We start from the raw sequence: 19,271 nt of genomic DNA on the forward strand, positions 1-19,271 counted from the left end.
TCGTCATATGACACCCCGGCACCATGTAAGTGATGATTCAGCCAAAATGATGGAGACCTAGTTGGAGCCAAGTCGGAGGTGCCTCGCATGCCTTGAAGGCACTTCATCACCATCTCGTCAGGATCGGGACGACCACCTTAGGACCGAGCTTGAGACCTCAGTATGAAGGAAGACCTCCCGCCAAGGTCTCACCAATCAGACTGAGGTTCAGGTAGCAACTTGCCTACACCTCTGCCAACTTGACAAAGACCCAGTTGATGACCTACCTCCACTGACAGCAGTTTGGAAGACTTTTGAGCACTTGATACTTATTGGGCCTAAAGCCAATTTCGAACTGGGCTGATTTGATCAGTCATTAACAAGAGGTGAATCTGAGATTAGGATGAGACCAAAAGCTTATCTAATCTGCAGATAGGATTAAGAAGAGTCATAATCTAAATACAAATTTGGATAAGGGCAACTCCTGATATAATCAGGAGATCTTTTCTTAATCATTAAGCAAATGGAAAAAACCTTATTTGAATTACAAGAATTCGAACCCTAGAGGATTTACACAGAACACACCCTGTAGTTTTGTGAGATAGGATCTCAAAAACCCTAGAGAAGAAAATGCAGTTCGCCATCTTCTTCTCTAGCTCCCTCCTTTTGCAGCCACCACTATCTATTGCAGTTCGTTTTCTCTGTCAAAGAAAGATCAAGAAAAGTTCTTAATATCAGTCTTTGTTGAAAGGCTGATTCTGTTTGGTGCTCATTGTCATCCAAAGGATTCTTGTGAAGGATTCAGTGTGTAGGATGCACTCTGCTGGTTCTGTTCCACAGTTACTGTGTCATCTTCAGTAGGAGCAGATCATGGTGCCTTCTTTGGGCGTGAATACCAACTTTGGGAGATATTGTTAGAGAGTTTTGTATGCCTTTAGCTTCAATCAAATTGATGTACTTTATGAGTTTATTGTAAATGAATAAAAGTGCATATTTGATTCATGTTCCCTTGGTATGTTTCTGTGTAATACCCTTAAACTGGACACTTAATTAGACTCATGTTAGTTTAGAATGTTCACAGCCAGTGGGTCGGTCTGGGGAGACCTATCCTGACAATACTGACACTGTGGTGCCACAAAGTTGGTTGGGGTGGCTTGTCTTAGCTACCGGGGTGAGACCCTAGGCACATACAGTGTGGGATTAATTGAATCTTTGAACTGGACCAGATTTCCAGTATTTCCCTGGACCTTGGATATTGATGGGCAAAACTGGAAAGTTACACCCAACCCCTAGACTCGATTACGATACTACACTATGTGCCGGATTGGGCTGTCTTTGATATATCTTTCAGTGAGATCCTTAGCAGGGGTCAAAACCTGGGTATGTTAGGACAGTCTGAGAATTCATCTGAGTGGGTGATCATAGTGACAGGATCAGCCCCTTTGTCGGACAAAGGTAATGATTGGGGATGCACTCTCACTGATGGAAGCCAAGACTGTCGGCAGCCGATTTCAATCGTTGAGATTTGTTTTGCAAAATATATTTTATATGAGATATAAAAAGTATATATATATATATATATATATATATATATATATATATATATTATGGTTTTGAAATGTTTGCAAAAGGTTATAATTCCCAGGATCCATACTTGAGAGAGTGCAACACTGTTCCTTGCAGCCAAGGGAGAGGTCCTCTCTTGTCAGGCAGTGTATGATCATTATGGGCTGAGAGGTTAAGTGTAAAGTCATTTAGGATAATACCTGATGGGCTAATCTTGCATCTGCCCACAGTCCCTAGGTGTTACAAGGTGGCTTGGCCCAGGGACCACTTAGGGTAAGTGTTGGGCCCATAGAGCCCATCTGATGGATTTCAAGGGGTGCACTGTCCATAACAGTGTGTTTGGCTAAGCCTTGTAACAAAGGCTGGGCTGAACCCATGTAGCTGATGTGTAGATCAATGTTTGGGTCCCACGCCATACAAGGAAGCCCAACTGGGCAACAGTTTGGAAGGTTTAATGAATACATAACCCTAAATGGGCCTTAAGCCCATTTCGAACTGGGCTAATTTGATTAGTCTTTAAGGGGCGAATTCTGAGATAAGATCAGCTGATAGGATTGGGCCCACACCCTATCCACTCAGAGAGTCCAAGATCTAAATGAGATTTAGATTTGGAAACTTCCTAATTAGATTAGAAACTGGCTTATCTAATCTGTAGATAAGATAAGGTTTATCCCTTATCTTAATGGGACTTCTAATCCAGATATGATTTGGGTTAGCAACTCCTAATGGGATTAGGAGCTAATCCCTTTACGTCTATAAAAGGAAGAGGGGGCGGCAGCCTTTAGACACACAATCACCAGCAACATTCTTGTCTTCAGAGCTGAGATCACAGAGGAGAGAATTCTACACCCTACAAATTCTCTCTAGCCGCCTCCTTCCTGCAGCCGCCGCCTATAGCAGTTCGATCTCCATTGCTTGGGAGAAATCAAGATCAGATCTTGATTCCAATCTTTTGGAGAAAAGATTGGTAGGAGTTGTATTCACTAGCCGCCCAGGTGATTCTTGGGAAGAATCAAGTTCTTAGGAAGGACACTGTTGATTCTGCTCCACCCTGCACTGCGCCATCTTCAGTGGGAGCAGATTTTGGTTTCTACCTTGGGCGTGAACACCTCCGTTGAGAGATATTATTTCTCTGTATCAAGTATTATCTCTCTCTACTCCTTTTGGTTCAAATCTGGTTCAGTTTATAGTTCAAGAATGATCCTTGAAAATATGATTTTCTAAATAGGGAATTCGATTCCTAGTTGAAGGGAAAGAAAAATTTTTGAAATTCGCCCCCCCTTTATTTCGCAATCTTGGGCGTCCATATGATGGTTTCCTATCCCTTCAGTGGTATCAGAGCCAGGTTCAAATCTTGAACCATTCTGTTTCAGATCTGAACCTGCGCAATTAGGGAGAAGGTGTTCTACCCAATTTGCGCAGATATGGGTTTTGGGAAATTTGTTCCCAAAACAGATGGGCAAATAATCTGAAATTATTTTAAATAAATCTGATTATTATTTAGAATATTTCTTTATAATTTTCTGAATCTATGGGTTGTTCGTACAAGAGGAGATCGAAATCTTGATTTGCGTAGGGAGAATTGCAAGATTTGCAGTTTTTGAATTGAATTTATTACATTTGGTTTGTAAATAATTTTTTTTTAGACTCAATGTATAGGCATTCGATCTGATGTAATAATTAATAGAAATAAGATTTCTATTTATTTTTAATTTTGGATCGAAAATGGCGGCGTAGAGAAGGAGATTTCACAGATGGGAGATTCGCTATCTGCGATTTGCAGTTTGAGAAACTGCAATCTGTGATCTAACCTCTGTTTTGTAGGATGGAGTGTGCGAACACCCCTGACTAACTATTTTTGTTTTTCTTTTATCAGTTATTTAATTTTAGATTATTTTCTTGAATTAAGGATTTAATTAAAAATCAAACCCTATACTCATTCGAACCAAGATTGGTTCAAAATGTTTGGACCAATTCTAGGGTTTAATCAAGGCTGAAAGTCAGCCCTAATTTTCCCACTAATGGGCCTAAGGATTGATATTTAATTAAATGGTTAATTTGGCCCAGCCTGTAAAGGCCCAGTTTTAAATAGTTAAAACTGCAAAAGCCCATTTTAAAGGATAAAACTATATGGGCCGAACTGGGTAACCCTAATTCAGCCCATATACCTAGATAATATTAATGGTTAATATTGTGGAATTTTAACGGGCTCCCAATGGGCCTTACAGATAATTAATTGATTGGATAATTAATTATCCAATACCGTGGGAGGGTACTATGATACGACTACACCAGATATGCTCACATAAGATAAACTTGGAATTTTGATAATTGTGATTTTGTGAACCAATTGTGTGAAGTTATTGGCGTAATTTTGTCCCAACGATATTTTTTGGTTGGAATGCCAACTTATTTGCATTGATGCAAAACTATGATAGTGCAAATGCTTTTGGTGCAAATAATGGTTTATTTTTATTTCAATATTTTGTATGATTGCAATACAAAGGAAATAAAATTAAGACCTGAAGAAGAATAAAGAAAAACCTGATGGTGTGCGATCTGGAAGCTCCTAGCTGGAAGATCACCTGGACACTAATCGCGTAGTGAGCTGGACCAAGCTGCAAGACAAAGGATCAGAGAACCCAGGGTGGCTAACCCGGTGAGGTCGCTCCGATGCTTAAGTTAGTATTAAACTCTGGTTGCGAGCTGAAATTTTGAATGCAAGTAGGCGAGTGAGCAAGTAATTGTGTGTACTTGAGTCTTGGGGGTTGATGGCCTTATATATCTATGAAATGAACATGAATCAAATTAGGTTGTAGACTGATGTTTGCTCTTTTATCAGAAAATGACAAACGGATCTTTTGCAAAGCTTCTTGATGACAACAAGCTTAAGGGCCCAAACTACGCCGACTGGTACAGGAACCTTATGTTAGTCCTAGCTTCAGAAAAGCTGGACAAAGTGGCAAAGAATCCTGCCCCGGAGCATCTGGGAGACAGGGCTTCTGAGGCCCGAAGGAGAGACTATCAGGAATGGGAGGAGAAAAACTCCCTAGCTCGGTGTTACATTATCGCTTCCTTGGACAACCCAATACAGAGGCAGTTCGATCAGATCGAACTTGTCAAGGACATATTGGACAGCCTAAGTACGATGTATGAAGAGCAGACTCGTTCTACTCGGCAAAAGGTCTTGAAGCTGTTCATGACCACTCAAATGTCCAAGGGCCAACAAGTTCACGACCATTGTCTTCGGATGATGGGTTACATCAACGAACTGGAGGCTCTTGGATCTGGGCTAGACCTCGCAACCCAGATAGACGCTATCCTTAATTCTTTGCCTGATTCCTTTAATCCGTTCATCATGAACTATAACATGAACAAGCTGAATGTCAGCTTGCAAGAGTTTAGCAATATGTTGCAAAGAGCTGAAGAACTGATTAAAAAGGATGAGCCTATAGCTATGCTTGTTGAAGCTAGCAAAACGGGCAAGAGAAAGAGGAAGGCAAAGAAGCCTCAGAAGAAAGCCACCAAGGGCAAAAGGCAGAAGAAAGACAAAGCATCAAATGCATGTCACTTCTGCAAGAAGACCGGCCACTGCAAACGGAATTATCCTGCCTACCTGGAATCCAAGAAAGGTAATTTCGAAACTTGTGTTATAGAAATCAATTTATTGGTAGCTTCTGCGTCCTGGTGTATTGACTCCGGGGCTTCAACTCATGCGTGTAACTCACTGCAGGGGTTCAAGGTAAGCAGAAGGCTGAGTGAAGCAGAAGTCACTCTCTACTTGGGAACTACTACAACTATTGCAGCCATGGCAATAGGAACTGTGGAGTTAATTTTTAGAGAAGGAAAAATTGTACTCAAAGATTGTCTTTATGTACAAAACTTAAGAAGAAATTTGATTTCTATTTCAAAATTGTGTGCAGATGGTTATTCTGTCTTTTTTAGTAATACGATTACTATTAAAAGAAATAACAGATTCATCGCATACGGGGAACTGGAGAACGGTCTCTATGATCTACATCCTTCTCTAGAAACTAACATAACCGAAACTACGTCAGCTGAAATCCCCAAGAAGAGAGCCCGTGATATAGTTAATCCCACGTGTCTGTGGCACTACCGACTTGGCAACATCGGTGTTGACCGAATCACAAGGTTGGTAAAGGATGGTCCTTTGGATTTTCAAACTGTAGAAGATCTTACCACCTGTGAGCCTTGCCTACAAGGCAAGATGACAAAATGGCCATTTGACGGTAAGCCTGAAAGATGTACGGGCACATTTGACCTAATACATACTGATGAATGTGGTCCCCTAAGTGTTAGGACATGGAATCAACACGTGTATTTCATCACCTTCATAGATGATTTCTCACGATATGGTTACGTGTACCTAATGAGACACAAGTCTAAATCCTTTGAAAAATTCAAAGAGTTTAGACAAGAGGTCGAGAAACAGTTGAGGAGAGAAATTAAAGCCCTTCGATCTGATCAAGGTGGCGAGTATCTCTCTGACGAGTTCAGGGACTACTTAAAGGACAATGGGATAGTATCACAATTAGCTCCTCCTACACCACAACTTAACGGTGTTTCAGAGAGGAGGAATAGAACCTTATTGGATATGGTCCGGTCACTTCTCATACACTCAAAGTTACCCACATCCTTTTGGGGTTACGCATTAGAGACTGCGATCTACGTGCTGAATTGGGTTCCAATCAAATCGGTTCCGAACATTCCATATGAATTTTGGACCGGAAAGAAACCAAGTGTCAAACACTTGAAGATTTGGGGTTGTCCAGCACACGTTAAAAGAACGAGTGCGGACAAGTTGGAATCCAAGACCAGCCGTTGCCTATTTGTAGGCTACCCAAAAGGCTCTATAAGTTACCTATTCTATGACCCAAGTGAGCAGAAAGTGTTCTGCAGTCGAAATGCCCAGTTCTTGAAGACCGATTATATCCTGGACACCCATCGTCAGGAAATTGTTCTTGATGAGGAGAGCCCAGGAGCAGTGGGAGATGTCCCACAAGTTCTAGGTAGTGACCAACCTAGAAGATCCACTCGGGTATCCAGGCCACCAGTCCGTTATGGTTATGACCAGGATAGTTACCTGGTGGAAACCTTGACTAGTGAGGAGGATCCCGTGACTTACGCGGAAGCTATGTTGGACATAGATTCCTAGAAGTGGGTGGAGGCCATGAGAGCAGAGATGGACTCAATGGAGACCAATGGAGTCTGAACTCTAGTAGATCCGCCCTCTGGGGTAAAAGCAATTGGTTGCAAATGGATTTACAAGAGGAAGAAGGGCCCCGATGGTAGGGTTGAGACCTTCAAAGCTCGTCTGGTGGCGAAAGGGTACACTCAGAAAGAGGGCATCGATTATGAGGATACCTTTTCGCCTGTGGCCATGCTTAAATCCATTAGGATCCTGCTAGCTGTAGCAACATACCATGATTATGAGATTTGGCATATGGATGTCAAAACTGCATTCCTGAATGGAGATCTTACTGAAGATATCTATATGCAGCAGCCGCAAGGCTTCATAGTTGCAGGTTAGGAAAACATGGTATGTAAACTTAATAGATCCACTTATGGACTTAAGCAAGCTTCTAGAAGTTGGAACATCCGTTTTGACTTTGTTGTCAAATCGTTTGTCTTCGAGCAGAATCCGGATGAACCCTGTGTTTATAGGAAGTACAATGGAGAAACGGTTACCTTCTTGGTTCTGTATGTAGATGGCATTCTACTCATTGGGAATGATGTAGGAATGTTGACTATGGTAAAATTATGGCTTTCACAACAATTCTCCATGAAAGATCTTGGAGAGGCCTCCTATATACTAGGTCTTCGACTCTATAGAGATAGATTGAAGCGGATAATAGGATTATCCCAATCTGCCTACATTAACAAAATAGTCAAAAGATACAGCATGGAAAACTCCAAGAAAGGAAACGTTCCTTTCAGGCACGGAGTCACTCTCTCCAAGAAGATGTCTCCCAAGACTTCTGAGGAGATTGATGGCATGAAGGACGTTCCCTATGCCTTTGTCGTAGGGAGCATCATGTATGACATGCTATGCACTCGCCCTAACATTGCTCAGGCAGTGAGTGTAGTAAGCAAATTTCACGCCAACCCAGGGCAGGGGCATTGGATTGCTGTGAAAAACATACTTAAGTACCTTCGAAGGACAAAAGAGTTTTGTCTAGTATTCGATGGTAGCTCACTACAGATCCAAGGGTATACAGATGCCAATTTCTAGTCGGATCCAGATGATAGAAAGTCTACATCTGGATATGTTTTCACGATAGGATCGTGTGTTGTTTGCTGGAAAAGTAGCAAACGGGGGTCCACTGCAGACTCCACGACCGAGGCCAAGTACATTGCCGCAAGTGAGGCTGCCAAGGAAGCCGTGTGGATGAAGAAGTTCATTCACGATTTGGGAGTAGTTCCATCCAGCACATCACCCATCCCATTGTTGTCGAGCTATTGCTCAAGCTAAGGAGCCACGAGCCCACTTGAAGTCGAAACACATCGAGAGTAAAAACCATGTACTGAGGGAGATTGTTGGTAGAGGAGACGTCCTGATTCAGAAGGTAGCGTCAGGGGAAAATGTAGCAGACCCATTGGCAAAGCCACTATCACAGAAAGTGCTTGAAAAACACGTGGAAAGCATGGAACTCCAGCTAGTACCTGATTGGACCTAAGTGCAAGTGGGAGCTATTAAATAGTTTTGTATGCCCTTAGCTTCAATCAAATTGATGTACTTTATGAGTTTATTGTAAATGAATAAAAGTGCACATTTGATTCATGTTCCCTTGGTATGTTTCTGTGTAATACCCTTAAACTTGACACTTAATGAGACTCGTGTTAGTTTAGAATGTTCACAGCCAGTGGGTCGGTCTGGGGAGACCTATCCTGACAAGGCTGACACTGTGGTGCCACCAAGTTGGTTGGGGTGGCTTGTCTCAACTAGCGGGGTAGGACCCTAGGCACATACAGTGTGGGATTAATTGAATCTTTGAACTGGACTAGATTTCCAGTATTGCCCTGGACCTTGGAGATTGATGGGCAAAACTGGAAAGTTACACCCGACCCCTAAACTCGATTATGATACTGCACTAGGTGTCAGATTGGGCTGTCTTTGATATACCATTCAGTGAGATCCTTAGCGGGGGTCAAAACCTGGGTATGTTGGGATAGTCTGAGAATTCATCTGAGTGGGTGATCATAGTGACAGGATCAGCCCCTTTGTCGAACAAAGGTAATGATCGGGGATGCACTCTCACTGATGGAAACCAAGACTGCCGGCAACCGATTTCAATCATTCAGATTTGTTTTGCAAAATATATTTTGTATGAGATATAAAAAGTATATATATATATATATATATATATATATATATATATATATTATGGTTTTGAAATATTTGCAAAAGGTTTTAATTCCAGGGATCCATACTTGAGAGAGTGCAACACTGTTCCTTGTAGCCGAGGGAGAGGTCCTCTCTTGTCGGGTAGTGTATGATCATTATGGGCTGAGAGGTTAAGTGTAAAGCCATTTAGGATAATACTTGATGGGCTAATCTTGTATCTGCCCACAGTCCCTAGGTGTTACAAGGTAGTTTGGCCCAGGGACCACTTAGGGTAAGTGTTGGGCCCATAGAGCCCATCTGATGGGTTTCAGGGGGTGCACTGTCCATAACAGTGTATTCGGCTCGGCCTTGTAACAAAGGCTGGGCTGAACCCATGTAGCTGATGTGTAGATCAATGTTTGGGTCCCACGCCATACAAGGAAACCCAACTGGACAACAGTTTGGATGGTTTAATGAATACATAACCCTAAATGGGCCTTAAGCCCATTTCGAACTAGGCTAATTTGATTAGTCTTTAAGGGGCGAATTCTGAGATAAGATCAGCTGATAGGATTGGGCCCACACCCTATCCACTCAGAGAGTCCAAGATCTAAATGAGATTTAGATTTGGAAACTTCCTAATTAGATTAGGAACTAGCTGACCTAATCTGTAGATAAGATAAGGTTTATCCCTTATCTTAAAGGAACTTCTAATCCATATATGATTTGGGTTAGCAACTCCTAATGGGATTAGGAGCTGATCCCTTTACGTCTATAAAAGAAAGAGGGGGCGGCAGCCTTTAGAGACAATCACCAACAATAGTGTTGTCTTCAGAGCTAAGATCACAGAGGAGAGAATTCTGCACCCTACAAATTCTCTCTAGCCGCCTCCTTCCTGCAGCCGCCGCCTATAGCAGTTCGATCTCCATTGCTTGGGAGAAATCAAGATCAGATCTTGATTCCAATCTTTTGGAGAAAATATTGGTAGGAGTTGTATTCACTAGACGCCCAGGTGATTCTTGTGAAGAATCAAGTTCTTAGGAAGGACACTACTGATTCTGCTCCACCCTGTACTGCGCCATCTTCAGTGGGAGCAGATTTTGGTTTCTACCTTGGGCGTGAACACCTCCGTTGAGAGATATTATTTCTCTGTATCAGGTATTATCTCTCTCTCCTCCTTTTGGTTCAAATCTGATTCAGTTTATGGTTCAAGAATGATCCTTGAAAATATGATTTTCTAAATAGGGAATTCGATTCCCAGTTGAAGGTCAAGAAAAATTTTTGAAATTCGACCCCCTTTATTCCGCAATTTTGGGCGTCCATATGATGGTTTCCTATCCCTTCAGATATTATTTCTCTGGATCATATATAATTACTCTCTTCTCTTTTGGTCCAAATCTGGTTCAGTTCTGGTTCAAGCAGGACCCTTGAATCTTGATTCTAAAATTAGGGAATGTGATTCCCAGTTGAAAGGTAGATAAAAAATTTTTGAAATTCGCCCACCCATTCCGCAACTGTTTTGGCATCCATACGATGGATTCTACCATCCCTTTTAGTACTTAGGTGGACAACTAACAATGGTGAATGTAATCACTTGAAGGAGTAATTCACTTGGGTGGACAACTAACAATGGTGAATGTAATCTCTTTAACATGTCCTTGTTTTTTAATGAGAAAGTGGAATGAATAAATAGGATTTGCTTTTTCTAATGATGAAGTAGAGGAGAGGATAAATAAGAATTGGAGACAACTTAAAAGAGAATAATGAAGAAGTTATCATCATTATCATCATCATCATTATTATTATTGAAGATACAAGTTCTGAAAACAATATTTTTTTTATGTAAAGTTGAGGGGAGAATAAAAGGGAATTGAAGATTTCCCTATATATTTGGAGTGTAAATGGTTGGGTCTTTAGTGTAAGAAAAACAGGGGTGTTGAGGTGGCAAGATGAGAGACTAGAAAGGGTATATTGAGAAGAGAGATTTAATGAAGGAGAAGGCACGGTTGGAGTAATGGAGAAAGGAAAGGGCATATCATGTATCCATCTTTGTTTTGATATATACTAATATTTTCTTATATCCCCTATAAAATGATAATTTTAATGGAATTATTATAGATAAAACATGAGGTCAAGTGCTAATACAGATTGAAATGATACTAATTTAATTGAGTCCTCTTTCAATAAAAAAATTACTCCGGTCCTCTTCTCCAAAGATTACAAATTTTCTTAATTACTTTCATATAATTTCAGCTCTTCTCATATTAATTCAGTAAAATGTGAAAAAAAAAAAGTTGAAAAAAGAGTTTGCAATAGTCGGCGTAAAGTGGGTCACAATAGACTCATGACTCCCAAGTCTTCAAGAAAAAGATGAAGCTTATTAGGTATGAGCCTATGAGGACAGAGAAACAGCATACCAGTCTGGACCCCCACAACTGCAAAACAGAAATATTTATTTTATTTTCATAAACACCTAAAAAAAATAAATGAATAAAATGACATATAAAAATAAAACAATTAATATTTAATTTTCCCTTGGTTTCTTCAGCTTGGTTCGAGTGAGAGTGTGGTCATCACTTATCAGCCCAACCAGCCAACCTACCCCGTGCTGAGTTCACATCTGCGCCCTCCTGCGGTGTATTAGGAACCTCTACCCATCATATTATCAAAATTGATGATGTCATCATTAGGAAATGTTTCTAATGTATATGGAAATATACAGTAGAACATTGTGGGGTCCTTTCATCAGTTTAGCTGAGTTTACTCTATGGGTTATGGTTTTAAATGAGACAAATGCAGAATTCTGAATTCTGGCCCCACCCTACAACTAGCCCTGTCCCTCCTATAAACCACATCCTGCTTGTGAATTTGGCATTTGGTGATGTATATTTACATGACTTGTTGACGCACACAAACAAAGAGAAAGTCATCCAGTTGCTCTGAAATACATTCTTTATAGCCAGCTAATTGCAGCAGACTATATATGTCATCATGTGGATAAAGATTTAGATGAAAAAGAGAAATGTAGGAAAACTTGTGAGATTGGTCATCCAATCCATTTTATTATTAGGGTAAATTGTTGAAATTTCCCCTAAAGTTTTGGATTGTTCTTAAATTTTATTTAAACTTGGTAATTACAATCATCTCTCCAGAACTTTATAATATGATAGCAGGTAGATCCTCTCTGTTAGAATCCTTTAAAAAGAGGGATGAAAATGTCTAAAATACAGATGTAATTACTAGAGAAGCTGGTTTCTATCGAAAAATAAAAAATAAAACCAATACAAACTTTATGAAAATAACGAAAAGGAGAATTTAAAACTCCACTTTATCATTGAGTGATTGATATGAAGGATAAATTCGAAAAATAAATCAAATATTAGAAAAGAGATCCAAAGGGTTTGGGGTAGTGGTTCATATGTAGAGAAAACTTGAAAAATAAATATTTCGATCAAAGTAATTGCATGGGTATTTTGGATATTTTCTTACGTTTTTATAGGAAGAATTCTAATTGAAGGATCTACTTGCAACTATGTCAAATAGTTGAAGGGAGGTGATTGCAATTGCCAAACTTCAAATGGCGTCTCAGAAATTTACCTTTATTAATAAGCTGAGATTGGGAAACCATTGAAAGATAAAGAGATAAAGGAAGAAGACATTCCTTGGATAGATTTTTGCACTCCAGAAACTTCTTTTGTGGAAAAAAGTCTTGCTTGTGAGGGTAGCTAGAAAGTCTAACTTGAGATTCAAGATTTTATTTTGTTTATTTATTTTTTTTTCCAGAAACAAACTCAAGACTAAAAGAGTACACAGTGCCTTGTGTTTGGATCGACAAAGTTTATTTTTTCCCGTATATGTTTTAGTTTTACTCAAGGTTTAAATTACGGCATGTATAGGCCCGTATCGGCCGATATGTATCATTCCGGGAACCCTACGATACGCCCCTACAGTGGATGTATCGGGGATCTGACCGGTTCAGGTTGTGGAGTAGCCCTAAACCAGCTCCCCTGAACCAGTTGCAAAAAAACAAAAAAAAGAGAACCAGAAGCTGTATTGATTCGCTGGATACGCCCATACCGACGTATCGGATATATCGATATTTTGAACCTTCTTTTACTTGCTCTATGTTTTACAGTTTGCTGGGGATGTTCGCCTAACCTAACTATAATAGTTCTCTTTTCACAAGTATTTTGGAAGAATTCTGGCCGGTCTGGTTTTCAACCCTACATTGAAGCCATATTTGACGATGGAAATTTTGTATTGCTAAGATGGATGGGGTTGGCCAGTTTGGATCGAGTCTAGATCACCTACCAGCAAATTACTTTCCAACACTCTATCAACATCATCTTAAACCACACATCTCATGCAAGGTAGGTGCCACTTTTATAGTGGGCCCCAATTTTATAATGAGATGTGTGGTGTTAGATCAAGTTGGTAGGGAGTTGGGACATGTTTTATTGGCAGGATATCCTAACTTGTTCGGATCAGATAAGCATGATGTTAATTGTAAGCATGTTAAATAAGCACTTAGAAAATTTTTTAATACATATCCTTTAAAATATCCCCAGCTTACAGCTGACCCTGAGAAAGATTAAAAATCTCTTTTGAAAGTTGTCAAAATATGAGATCAAATCAGCCCCCACAATATTGTCCCCCACAACGTCCCACAGTACATCTTACTGTCTATTGAAAATATCACCCATAATAACATTATTATTTCTGGTATTATCATGGGGAGATATTTTCAATACACAGGAGAGATGTGCTGTGGGATGTTGTGAGGGGCAATCTTCTGGGGCCTGATTTGAATTCTCAGAGTATTTATCAAGTGATCATTGAATATGACAAATCAGTATTTCTTATGATATCGAGCAGATATTGTGGGGAACTCTCTTGTTGAGATTTTTTCTTTTGGGGGCAGATGTTCGAAAGTCTCCATGTGGGGTAAAGTTTGAGGTTAAGAAAGAAATCTTGATGACTATATTTTGAGCATTTGTAAATGAAAACTGCCTTTTCCAACTTTAAAGTCTATAGTCTCTTACACAAAAATAGACTTTTAAAATTCCAGCCGCCCAACCGGGCCCCATCTAGCTCCCCTAGGCAGTTGCAGACTTGAACAGAGAATTGGACCAATGGACTAACCAATCAAGTTTCAAGCAGATCCAGTGCCAGAATAATCTGACCCACCAGATGGTCCCTTCTCAGGTTTCTCTTAACAATTTTCCTGCGTCAGTGTGTGTGCCCGTACCTTTTAAGAGAAGACAACATCATAAAACGGAGCACCATAAATGAATCCAAATGCAGCCAATTGTAGTTTACTATTGGATTATTAATGATAAACATTTCAAACTATATCAACTTAGCATTGAACCAGATCTACCTCCATACGAGATTATGATTTTATTAGAACAAAAAAGTATGAGATCCCACAATTAAGCATTGGTTTCTCGATCGAAAATATAGTTTTGATTAATGCATTTGGTATTTGCAGCATATAATAATTCATATTTGTGTCAGAACCGTCTTCAGGCTTCACATATCCCAATAGTTTACTACGCCAGAGGCCAGACGTAGCATATACACCAAGTCCTTTACTATTTAAATATTTGATTTGTTGTTTTAACGAAATCTGACCACAAATCCCAATAGTTTCAAGGCAGAATGCCGTTTTAAACGGAAAAATTATAACCAGCGTCAAGCACAGTCTTTGTTGATGTTGAGTGTGGAATCAGAGAGAGGTTTGTTTATTAAACTCTTGTTTGCTTGACGAGAAAGCTTTATAAGCTCAGTAATTCCCAAAAGTGATATCATTGCTTAAAAAGCTGTAAATGTGAAGAATTCGGTCCAAATTAATAAATTAGGGACTAGAAGAGTGTAACTGTTAATCCAAAGGAGCACCATTATTCTCAATGAAACAATATGAATCAAGCATCTCATTTTCTCCCACAGAGGTTTGAAACGATGGAAAATTCTGACTAAGAAGCTCTTAATACATACCAAAATTAATTTATACTCCCTAGTCTCTCTATAGTCTATACAGTAATAATCCTTGATCGAACAGAGTAAAACAATAGAAACCAATCAATCAACCCACCACAATGAACTGTACATATTAGCCTCTGTGTTTTGGGTGATAGTTTTGGAATCCATCCCCTGAGGAAGAAGGCATCTGTTTTCCTCTTCATCTCCCTGAAATCTGAGAATTAACAGATAACACAAGCATTCGGATTCTCTTCTGCACTATGGGCATAGTAATGGGTCGTCATGTAGGGATTATAAGCCTGGTATGCCTTGACAAGGTTCTGGATCTGCTGCTCGACTGTTTCTTTCTTTGGCTCTTCTTTCTTGGGTTCTTCCTTCTTGGGTTCCTCTTTTTTGGCTTCTTCCTTCTTCTCAGGCTCTTTTGCAGGCCCAACAGAGACTATATCCGCATACGAAAGTTTGCGCAGTTTACTTACAAGTTGTACAGGGTCGACGTCTCCGACCACTGTCAATTTATTCTCCTTCATGTCCACAGAGATGGAATCGATTCCTACACATTCATCAAGAGGAAAATCAACAGTTAGGAAGACAGATTTATTTGTCCTTTTTTTCCCTCCAGAACTGGGTTTTCTTTCTTCTGTAACTAATAGTGAAAGCAAAAACTTGATACCTTGAAGGGTAGAGACTGCCTTCATGGCCTTCTGCTTGGCTTTGTCGTCATGTAAATTCAACTTCAACACCACTTTCTGCAAGGAAAGAGCACAGAGAATCAAGTAAGGTTACTCTAAAAATTGAAACAGCATAAAATCCAACAAGAACGAATATTCAAATAATCAATTTTGATTTTCTAAAACTGATCAACTTAGTTCGGAAAGACTCCCCGGCCCAAAAGTTAAAAAGATTCGGAGAAATCATTCCCCCAACAAAAGTAGTCTGAGCTTTTCAAAACAAATCACAACCAACAAAGCATCGAAAAATCTTCAAAAATAATCCCCTTTTCCCCCAAAAGGCCAACTGAACCCAGAAACAGGGAGGAAATGGAAAGTCCATCAAAACTCAACAAAATCTTCAAGAAACAAGCCCTATAAGAGTTTCATGAATCTAACAACCCCTCAAACAGAACGACCCATATCACAGAAAAATGTCAGACCCCAGAAAATCGGTGTTTCAAAGCAAACGATCAGACTGAGAAACTGGAGTAAATTGTGACGAAAGAGAGAAAACCCACCTTCATTTCTTCGGATTTTCAGTGAACTGACCAACAACTGAGACGGTAATCGTTGATCAAGTCTGTAAGAAAGAATATTAAACACAGAGATAACGAAAGCAAAGACTGAAAGAACAAAATAAGAAGAGGAAGAAGAAAAATTCTAGAAGTAGTGGAAGGCTATTAGAGAAGAAGTCGGTCAATAAAGATGTATGGAAGGAAGAAAGAGATACAGCCAACTGCACCTAGCACTCAGGCAGTTTCTAAGAAGACACGGAAGGTTATATACGCAAAAAGTCGTACAAAACGGAAGCAGTGAAGAAGCTCTCTCTCACCCCCTCTTTGACGGTGACGTCTCTGGCGGCCGGTCTTCTGGTCGAGGAGGAGTCCTTATTCGCTGTTGCATGCATATTTCTATAAAGCCATCTAGTTAGATCGTAGCCATTAAATAAGTACACGTCACTATTTTACGAAATATCGGATTGTGGCTGATATTTAAATTGAGAAGGAAGAGTCAAAAGGAAAGGAGAATGGACCCTACGTTTGGGTCCCATCGGTGGAGATTTAACTTTTTCTGTGGACAACCGTGTGGGGTCTGTAGTATATGGACTTAAAAAGGATGTTCTATCTCTTCTAAGACGACTTCACAAATTCACGACGACCCCACCCACCGCCCGTTGAATTGGTCTGGTCTCTCGATGAGACCTGATAGAAGGAGAAGACTAAGCATAGCGTCACGAGTGGCTGATTCAGACCAATATGGCCAAGTATGGCTTCGTGGCAAGATTAGAACCTCACATATCGAAATATGCTGTCTCTAAGGCCCTGTTTGATTTCACTTACATGGGCAAGTGCTTATTTAGGTAATTTTTTTTTCTGAATAATTTTGGTTTGCACGTTTTTGTGTGATACATGATGTAGCGCGATCTAGCTGTTCCCTACTAGAGGTGACTTGGCTTCCAGTCAGATGACGAACTAGGTTGATCTACAAGAGAAGGATCAGAGAACCTTGGATTGCTAGCCCGACAAGGTCGCTCCGATGTTTAAGTTAGTAGACTATTGCAAGCTAAAAAGCTTAAGAGTGTAGAGAGCTAAAGAGCAGAGTAATCACGCGTACCTTGATCCACCGGGGGAGGAGCCTTTATAAAGTTGAGTCCTCGTGGGTTTCACGGATAAGTTCCGGGATCTTCGTCACGATGAGATCCGTTTCCGCATTAATTGAGGGATAACATTATCAACTGATAAGGCTTATCAATTCTGCTCGAATCGGGCGGAGAGGAGATAATGCTAGCTGTTATGCGGCGTGATCCCGTGAGGTTCGGAATTCATTGGAGGAATTTCCGGGATTACCACGTAGTGTTCTGAAGTCGATATCCCCGAGCTAATGCTTTTAAGTTCCAAATTGAGTTGAATGTCGAAGTGCCTTGGGATCAAAGTGATCCTGTTGCGATTTGGTACCGAAGTGATTTCGTCCCGAGGTCACCTCATCCCAAGGTGGTTGAATATCCGAGATCGATCTATTGCGGACTGGTCACGTTAGGCTGAGTTGTCATCTCTTGGTCAGGTCATGTCCACGTGTCCCCTCTTTACTAGGTCGGGCCAAATCACCCTTCATCAATTGACCCCCACTCCCCGAGCCAAGAATCCTGACCCGGTGCAGGGAGTTCATGATGAGTCCAAGTGGATTTGGCCCGAGGTCCAAGCGGCTTATCGGGCGAATCGCTAGTCGGACCTATTCGGCTACCCGGCTCAACCAGGAATAACCCAAGTCGCGTCTGGTTTACACACAGACGTCACGCGATCTATAAACTCCGCGGTCGTCAAAAAACGCGCTAAACCGATTTCAACCTCAAGGGTCGTGCAACCGGTTTTTCTAGGAGCGGTTGGATTGCTTCGATCTTGCCCATTGATTTTCGGACATAGTGGCTATAAATAGGGGACCCGAGACTCATTTGCTTCGCCACAAATTCGCTAGCCTTTGATCTAAAGTCGCGTTCAAGTTCCTTAGCTCGGTTCTTCTAGTTCGGTCTCTTCTTGGTGAGTCGTCCCTATCTCTCCTTTTTTATTCAGTTGTCATTTCTATGTCTAGTTTTAGCTTCGATAGTCTATTAGATGAGAGCGGTGATTCTGCTGGGGCCGAGGTGGGTACCTCAGCTCAAGTCGTAGATCGTCACACCGAAGAAGCCACTTCAGGTCAAGAAGCGGTCCGCCATCCTCCTGAGGTGGAATCACCCCAGGAGGTGCAAGAGGCCTCAGGTGGTCTAGCGCCCACCTCGCACCGAGGTCGGCAACCAGACAACTTTGGCCTATCGACGATGACAGCGGACAGGCTCCAAACCTTAGTAGCTCGGTATAGGCTTCCGAGCGACCTTGTATATAGTCTTCCGCTAGGTAACTTTCCCTGGGAGCACGATCATGATGAGGTCGTGATCTTCGAGGAGTAGCTCGCAGCTGGTCTTCGTCTTCCACTTCACCCCATGATAGTAGAAGTTATAAAACTTTTTAACATCACCATAGATCAGTTGCATCCGAACTCCATTCGCAACGTAGTAGGAACCATCTTGCTCTTCCATGACTATAACCTACCCCTTGACCTCAATATCTTCTCTTCCATTCTTTCAATAAAGAAGAATGCCTCCTGTGTCCTACCCAAGCATAGGCGGACTTATTACCTATCTCCTTGTCCGGGCTATAAGCTTTTACACGAGCTCCCAAACAAGGTCCCGACCTAGAAAAGGGGCTACTTCGTGGTTCATAACACTGAGGGATGGCCCTTCCCAACCCACTAGAGGGTGACCATTTAGGATCCCGATGTTAGACTGGACCTGAAGACAAGGGAACAAGGGAAGCGCTCCGATCTTGGGTGGAGCTCGGTCTCAAATTCACAGACTACGTGACCGAAGACAAGCTCATGCAGGCCGGTCTGAGTCCTAGTAGGTTGTCACTTTTTGTGTTGCCTTTGTTTTATTTCGATACTGTTTTTGACGTTTTGATTTTGTTACAGCAACCGTGAAACTCCCTGCGAACGAACTCCTTAGTAGGATGAAGGGGAAGAAGAAGAGCGTGGTATATGCCGAGGAGGTCGCTAACTGGGCTGAGCTGTCGCTTAGCTCGGAGCTCGAGGGACTACCCATTGTATGGTGGTAAATTCTGTCTTGACTTCTTCAATTTTGCACTTGAAACTTTTCTTGT

General features: G+C 41.0%; 2 protein-coding genes across 2 annotated transcripts in view; one reads left to right on the top strand and one right to left on the bottom strand.

Moving 5' to 3' along the window:
- LOC148848907 (uncharacterized) overlaps positions 1 to 19,271 on the top strand; it is a 71,978-nt gene that overhangs the window by 52,018 nt on the left and 689 nt on the right. The window contains exon 2 of the mRNA XM_088948022.1: positions 19,084 to 19,222. Within this exon, the coding sequence (XP_088804148.1) occupies positions 19,217 to 19,222 (6 nt within the window). The 5' untranslated portion in view covers positions 19,084 to 19,216. The remainder of the gene's footprint in view (positions 1 to 19,083; positions 19,223 to 19,271) is intronic.
- On the bottom strand, positions 14,766 to 16,396 carry LOC148848909 (heavy metal-associated isoprenylated plant protein 39-like). Its single transcript, XM_088952536.1, has 3 exons — positions 16,101 to 16,396; positions 15,543 to 15,618; positions 14,766 to 15,422 (listed from the first exon to the last, which is right to left on the bottom strand). Exons 1-3 carry the CDS (start codon positions 16,104 to 16,106, stop codon positions 15,094 to 15,096), a joined length of 411 nt encoding a protein of 136 aa, XP_088808662.1. The 5' UTR covers positions 16,107 to 16,396; the 3' UTR covers positions 14,766 to 15,093.

Source organism: Nelumbo lutea, chromosome 6, assembly GCF_056320005.1.
Source record: "Nelumbo lutea isolate HS-2025 chromosome 6, American lotus-T2T, whole genome shotgun sequence".
In the NCBI taxonomy this organism is placed as follows: domain Eukaryota; kingdom Viridiplantae; phylum Streptophyta; class Magnoliopsida; order Proteales; family Nelumbonaceae; genus Nelumbo; species Nelumbo lutea.